The sequence below is a fragment of the Bombus impatiens genome, unplaced genomic scaffold (genome assembly GCF_000188095.3).
Source record: "Bombus impatiens unplaced genomic scaffold, BIMP_2.2 scf_0460, whole genome shotgun sequence".
Classification (NCBI taxonomy): Eukaryota; Metazoa; Arthropoda; class Insecta; order Hymenoptera; family Apidae; genus Bombus; species Bombus impatiens.
The window spans coordinates 76,008-83,671 of NT_176879.1; the positions used below are offsets into that span (position 1 = coordinate 76,008).

The window sequence follows — 7,664 nt, forward strand, 5'->3', positions numbered from 1 at the left end:
GGCTCGACGTCTGACCGACCCTGCCGATGGTTACGGTACGCACTGTTGGTATTTAAATCATAAGGGGTTAAAAAACCAAACATATAAAAAACTAAAATCAAAAAGCAAAGAAGAAGGGAAACAGAAAGAAAATTAAGAAAATGAAATTAAACATGTTTATATATTATCCTGTTTAAATTAATATAAAAAATATATTCCATTATTCTAATGTTACATGTATTTTGATACAGCGCGTGTATTTAAAACGTGTGCCTAACAGCAAATCCTCTTGGAGTATACGTTTCAATTTCGCATCAAATGCTGGTGCATCCAGAGTTCGTTTTAAAGGCCAAAACAAGAAACACGTGAGGAATAATAAAGTTGCAAGGATAGTGTGCAAGGTTTGATTGTTCAGAAAAAGACGAGGAAAAAGGCGATGTTTGCTGCGTCATTCGGAATTCGGTATTTGAATTTTTGTTATAATTAAAAAAATTGCTGAAAACAAAAGTTTCGGTTATTATAAACTGTTAATTCATATTTTCGTAGGCTTTCCCTTCATACCTTGCTGCTCTTTTTAGTGCTTTTTCTTTCATTTCTATTAATTTGCATTCCTCTACCAGTATATAGTTTGGTGTTGTCATATCTAAGTCTAGTATCCATTTCACATATCTCCTTTGAACTCTGTCCAGTCTTTCTTCCATGTTCCATCCCCATACCTCTGCTCCAAACAGCGCCACCAGTGCTCCAAACATTTTCATTCTCCTTTTGTAGTCCTGTTTGAATATTTTTTCTCTCACGCTCCATGTTTTCTTGATTGCAATTGTTGCTCTCTTTTTCCTATCTTGTATGTGCTTCTCATCACTTCTGTTTTTCTGCAGTATATACCCTGGGTATCTTATCTCGTCCACCTCTTCTAATTCTTGCTCTCCCCACTTCCATTTTCTTTGCCTCCTTTTGTTCCTTCTTTTTTCAAAGACTACTATTTTAGTCTTTTCCGTGCTCAGCTCAATATCGGCTTCCTTCAAAAATTTTTTGAGTCTCTGCCACATCTCCTTTAGCTCTTCTTCTCTATCCGCCACCAGCACAATATTGTTTGCGTATGTCAATGGCCATACCTTTCTTTCTCCTACCACTATGCCCCCGGCTTGTCCTTTCCTTAATTCTTCTTCTAGTCCTGCCATGTAGATGTTGAATAACGTCAGGCTCAATGGACATCCTTGTCTGACTCTCCTCACAGTCCAAAATTCTCTTGTGTTGTGGTTATTGACTTTCATTATATTCCTCGTTTCTTCGTATTTTTCTCTAATCCTTCGGATTAGCTTTTCGCTAATTCCCATTTTCCTCATATTCTCCTCCAGTTTCTCTTTGTTTAGCCTATCGAACGCCGCTCTTAAGTCCGCAAAGCAGGCATATACTTTTCCTCTTTCTTTGGTTAGCTGTTTGTCTATGATGTGGTTTATCACGTAAACCGCATCGGTCACTCCTCTTCCTTTTCTTAATCCAAATTGACTCTCTTCCGATTTGTCTTCAATCTCTACTTTCAGACGTTCATCCAATGTCCCTGCGTAGATCTTGTATGCAGTATCCATCAGCGTTGCCCCTCTGTAGCTCTTCGCTACTCTCTTGTCCCCCTTTTTTCCAGTCCTCTGGTATCCTCTCCCCTTTCCATATCTTCCTTAATAACTCCCACAACGTCTCCCCCACTTCCTTCGGTGAGTACTCCCACACCTCATTTTCTAACCCGTCTTCCCCCGTTGCTTTCTTTTCCTTGCAATTCCTTAGCTGGTAAGGAACCTCTTCCTTCCTTATATTATCTTCTCTCTCCTCCGTTGTTTTCTCTTCCTCTCTATGCCCCCCGTTTTTCGGCTCTCTTTGTGCTCTGTTCCTTCCAAAATTTCCATGAAATGATTTTTCCATTCTTCTTCGCTTATATCCTCATCTATGCCTTCCCTATTTCTTCTGTATCTGTTAATGTGTTTCCACGCTTCTTGTTCTGTTTTGATCATCTTTATCTTCTCCATTTCTTCTTCTTCGTGTCTTTCCTTTCTTTCCTTACACCATTGTTTGAATGCCTGTTTTCCTCTATAAGCACTTCTCTGCGGCATTTTCCTTTCCTAAACCTCGTCATCTTCCTTCTCATCTCTCTTTTCCTTTCTTTCCACTCCCTGTCGTACTACGCTTTCTCCCCCATGCCCCATTTCTGTATCTTCACTTGCTTCTTTGGCACTGCTTTGTTTATCTTTTTTTTGATTTCTGTCCACATTTCCTCCACTGTTCTTCCATTGCATGTCCAGTCTCTGCACTTATCCAGGTATTTTTCCCTACTTTCGTTTGTCCATTCTCTTTTCTCCTTCTCTTCTTCCTCTTTTTCCTCCTTTGCCTGTAGTTCCGACCCCCCTATTTCTATCTCTAACGGCATATGGTCTGACTCTGTCCTTTTTCCTACTTTCATGCCAATTATCTCTTCTGCCGCCTCCTGGTTGACAATCATGTAGTCTATCACAGAATTTCCTCTCTCCCCAATGTATGTCCACTCCCCCCCCCCCCCCCCCCTTCTCTTCCATTGTTTATCGCCAGCCTCTTTCCTCCAGCTACTTTAACAGAATTCTTCCTTCCCTGTTTATTGTCTTATCATTTGATCGTCTGTTTTTTCTTTCCCTAGTTCCTCGTTTATCGGCCCTCCCTCCTCGTTCTTACATTCCAGTCTCCGCCGATGATCATCACTTCCTCTTCTCTTCCGTCTACTCTTTCCTCTATTTCTTTCCATGTCCCTTTTGTGTCTTGATTATAAACTACCATTATCCTATACGTCTTATCATTGTGTTCTATTTTTCTTTCCACTATATTATTACTTATTTCTTTGTATTCGATCTCTCTCAGTTCCTTATTTATACCCGTTATCATTCCCTCCTTTGCTCTTCTTTTTTTTCTTACTCTTAATCCTGCCTTAGACTTCCAGTCGAACTTTTTGAATAGTCTATATGTTACGCCACGAGGCTTACCACAGGCTGTATTTCTAACCGTCGCTCGCGGTCCTACAGTGTCGCAGGCAGATCGTCGTATCTGCCCGAAGGAACATATGCAATATATCGACGAGCGTGTCACGTAAACTTAAGGGTTGGTTGATGAAATAAAATAGCTGAGTCGTAACACAACTATTGTCTTTATTTCACAGCACAGGTTTACACTGATCGGAGAGATGTTCACTATTCTAGAGTTTTGTCTATTTCTCTTTAAGTGTTCTCTTAGCTTTCTCCTCTTTATTCACTTTTCTCCCTCTCTCTTTCTTTCCTTCTCCAGCCTCTCCTCATTTTCGTTCCACCTGTACCATCTATTTTCTATCTTTAGCTTCTTATATCCGATCCTTACATATTCACCCTTTTCCCTTCTTCCTCTGGCTATTCTTCTTATTTGCTGCTGTACCTCTCTTTCTTTTCTCGTCAGATCGTCATCTATGTATATCCCCTTTTTCAGTTTGCTTTTCTCCTTCATTACCCTTATTTTTTCCTCTCTTGATTTCATCGTCGCTACTAATATTGTGTTTTTGTCCCTCGTCCTTATCGTATGTATTTTTTCTACTTCTGCCTCTATTTTCATCTTTCCCTTATGAACTCCCTTACTGTCCCTTCATTGCTTCCTTCGTTAAAGTCTGCTCCTTTAATTACTATGTTTTTTCTTCTCTTCTCTCTCTCTTCTCTGTCTTTCTCTTCCTCGATTCTTCTAATTCTGCCCACTAGCTCCTTCTTTTCCCTTTCCCACTCTTCTCTCTCTCTCTGGTTCTCTCCTCTCTCTCTCTTCCTCTCTCTTTCATTTCTTTTCCTCTCCTCTTTAATTTTCTTCTTCATTTCCTCCACTTGTTTTTCAAATATCCCTCTTATTTCTCTTATCAACGCCTCAAATCCTCTTTCCATCCTCTCTATTTTTTCCATCAATAACCTCCATTCCTCTCTCCCTGGTTGGTGACTCCTTTCCTGTCAAGTTGTACCTCTCCAGTGTGTTTTTGAAGTCATCCTTGTCTCCCGCCTTACCCGTGTTCCTTTGTCTTCCTCTGTTTAACGCCATCTTTTGTTTCCCTGCCTTACTTACTTCCTTATTTGCCGCGCTTTTGCCTTCCTAACCTCTTCTCCTCTAGTTTTCTAATTCGTACCTCTCTCTCGTTCCAGACTTCTTTTCGCTTTTCTTTCACTTTCTCCTCGTATTCTCACCCTTTATTTTCCCTTCTTCGTGACATTTTGTATTTCATTCTTCTTTTTCCCTTCGCACTTCCCTTTTTCTCCAGAGCTCTCCGTCCGCATGTTACCTTCGCCCCGAACCAAACCCCTGTCGTAGTTTACCCATGCTATCTTGACGTTCTCCACGTTGACGTTCAGAGTACTGACCAGAAATCACATTGCGTTTACGGCTGAAGTTTGTAATATATTTCGGATTACTTCTGTGTTTTCTCAACTGCAGTTTCTAGGATTTTGTGCGTTTCTTTCTCTGATATGGAGAAAGTTTGGGTTAGACAATAATTTAAACTGTGCAACCAGCAATGAGCAAACTGACCCGAACCGAAACAGAACGGTAAGCGTGGAAATATTTGTATACAACACATATATATCACATACTGATGCCTTAACTCCTTACCCTACTGTTTAAGTTTGTTGAAGTGGTTACCACTTCTAAGAAAACTCTACATCTGGTCTTTTTAGTTTTTTCAAGCACTGAAGCCATCGACAGCGTGTAGACAAAAGACTGCGACGAAGTCAGACCATAAACAGTAGACAGGCGACGGTGGCTTTGGGGTTTTCTGTTATGGGGTAACACAGCTAGCGTGCGGATCTGCACCAGCTCAAATTGTATTCTTACTTATAATTACACTTCTATTTAAATATATTTTCTGTCTTACAATTTATCCACGAGTTTTGTCTGTTTACACATCGAATAACCTCAACAAAGTTAAAATAGTGTGTGCCATAAGCAACAACATGGTCGGTCACACGTCGAGCCATTTTACGGTTTGGCTGAGCTCTCGAAGCTATACAAATCGCATATGTCGTTTGATATATAAATGCATGTGTAAGGTACAACTAATTTTATTCTGCAAGATGTTTAGTAAATAATTACTACCAATTGATCATTAAACAAGAAAGATTTATTATCTTAAAGTAAATAATAAATTAATAACATCGACGTACCACGTCTCTCACACGATGCTGTAAGTTAAGGGGTTAAACGTGTACTCAGTGTCGAAAAGGCATGTTCTACTTATAAAAATTATTTTGTTAATAACTTCTTAACAAATAATGAGCGAAGGCTAAAATTTCGAAACGTCATCCTAGAAGGGGTGGTTGACAAAATATAAGAAGGTTAAGGTCGTTGAAGGTGAGTACCCTAAATAGCATTTTTACTAGGTTATTAAAGCAAAGTGATGACGTAGGCTGATCTAGTCTCCTCTATAACCATACGCGTTCTGAACGCACGTAGGTAGGTTACATATCAAGGTTAATTTTTCGGACTCAACTTTTACCATCGGTAGTAATGATGTGTGTAGAAATAAACATAATCATCTCATTCATCATAAGAACCTTGTAAGAAGATAGCATTTTTCAAATATTACAAGTAATGCTGCTTTTCTCTTGTATGTAGGTAAATATTGGGAAAGTATAATACTGGTTTTGAGCTAGTATTGTATGATATTGAAACGAAATTCTAAGTTCATATGTTTCCTAAAACGTTTCGATCGACGAAGCATGTAAAGTTTTGATCGATTGTCTGCGATATCAGTATATCGCTTTCATCTTATTATGTAGGCATATAACGCGCATTTTGTAATAAGTTTTTTGGTTGAACAGCTACTAGTAAGAAAATAAGGCGCCTTATACCTTTCCATCCCGTTTTTCCTCGATTGCTCACGTGAATGGTTCTTTTAATGATAAATGTACGCTTTGGAGTGAGATTAGAAGTTCGAAGATCGGTGGGAGAGGGGAGTAGATGAAAGGGAGGAAAAGACGTTGTATAAAGATGCTAGTTCATTTTGTAAACGATAGACATTAAGTCGAAAAAAAGGACGAAAATGACAGAACGAAGAAGCTTTGTACCCGCACGTGTTTTATCTAGTCGTAAGTGGAATAACACACCAACTTGTAGAAAATGAGACGCCTGTTTGCAAAAGAATTTGCGCTAATTACGTTGGATGGAAATAATGTATCGATGGAGATTGCCGGAAGGAAAAGATTACCGAAAATGAATTCGATAGAAGAAAGGGTTACGGGAGATTTCGTTTGTTAGAATTAGAACATTGTTTTCTGGATTTAATTAACATTATAAGCTTCAAAGACACTTATTACCGAGCACTGTATCTTTGAAGCGACTGAGGATTGTGATTTTATATGTTTATCATTTTCGGCGTTGTCGATATTTTATATTCTCTTTCCTCAAGACCAATAATAATTTTTCTATCTTTTTTATAGAAATATCTTTATTATTTTCAGATTTGTTATTAATTATTGTAGTAAAATAATTTAGGTAAACTCATAAAAAACCAATTACAATACCATGTGTACTTATTGTTGCAGTACGATATCTTCCTTTTAAGTGTCAAGATATGGCAGCAACGAGTATTCGATAAAAATAAAGCAATGCTCATGTTAGCAGCACAATTAAAACAATCAATGAAACGCGATGTGATTGCGTTAGTAGCAACAAAAGTATTAAGAATTAATATGTCCATAAATGAAAAATCAGGTGTCTCCTAGTCACAAAACTTACTTATCATACACGTTTTCAGCGTCGGTTGAAGGAAAGAAAGATATAAAATGTCCTTAAGCAAATTCATTTCGAGAAATTCACGGGACATTTTATTTGTTGAGTTTCCGAAGCAGTTGCAAGTCGACTATATTTTTTCCATTAGCTAGATATTTACATGCAAAATTTGCACCCCTTTCCGTTGTCTACAGTAAACAAGCAGCAAAGCTATCCTGCCATTTCTCGGCGAATGAGAATAGCCTAAAAACTCAATGTACCCTTGTGTAACGTTGGCTTAAAACGTCGCATTTATTATTTCGAGAAAAACGCGATAATATTGCGCGTGAAATTTCCAGCACGGCATCATTGAAACATGGTATCGGTAGTCTGGCAGCGTAAAGCGTAAAGCGTAAACTGTTCTCTAGTTCTTACTATACGCAGCTTCCAGCTAGTACAATTGTAAAACGTGCATCCCCATTGTAAAACGCTCGAGGCCGCATCTCCCTCGGTGCGTATATTGCAAGTAATGTCGTGTAAATACAGGACGATATTAAAACTGGTGCGAATTCTCGTGGAAAACGACGTGTATATCCTTTAGGAGAGAATCTTTTAGCTCGTCCCCGATGAGAAGTCAAAACAAATATTTGCCACGTACTGGCCAATCTCTGTTATTTGCATGCGCCCTGACTCGCGCACAACAACGACGATATATATTGGTTTGCCTACTGAAATATTCGATCGTCTGCCAGCCAGTGTAAATCTCATTTATAATAATGACGGCACGCGTCGATTCTTTCTTATTCTTGCTATCGATGTTCGTTTTTACTTTAGTAGCATTTCCTCCAACACTAGTTTGTCCAACTTTTATATTTGATAAACTACCCATGGCTACACTATAAAAATTGTATCAAAGAAATCAAAGGGTATATGACAAAATACATAATGAAAGATGTATGAAT

The 7,664-nt window shown here is 38.6% G+C and overlaps 1 protein-coding gene across 1 annotated transcript; it reads right to left on the minus strand.

Moving 5' to 3' along the window:
- Window positions 1–506: 506 nt before the first annotated feature.
- On the minus strand, window positions 507–1,214 carry LOC117151815. Its single transcript, XM_033321467.1, has one exon. It carries the CDS (start codon window positions 1,158–1,160, stop codon window positions 507–509), a length of 654 nt encoding a protein of 217 aa, XP_033177358.1. The 5' UTR covers window positions 1,161–1,214.
- Window positions 1,215–7,664: the final 6,450 nt, after the last annotated feature.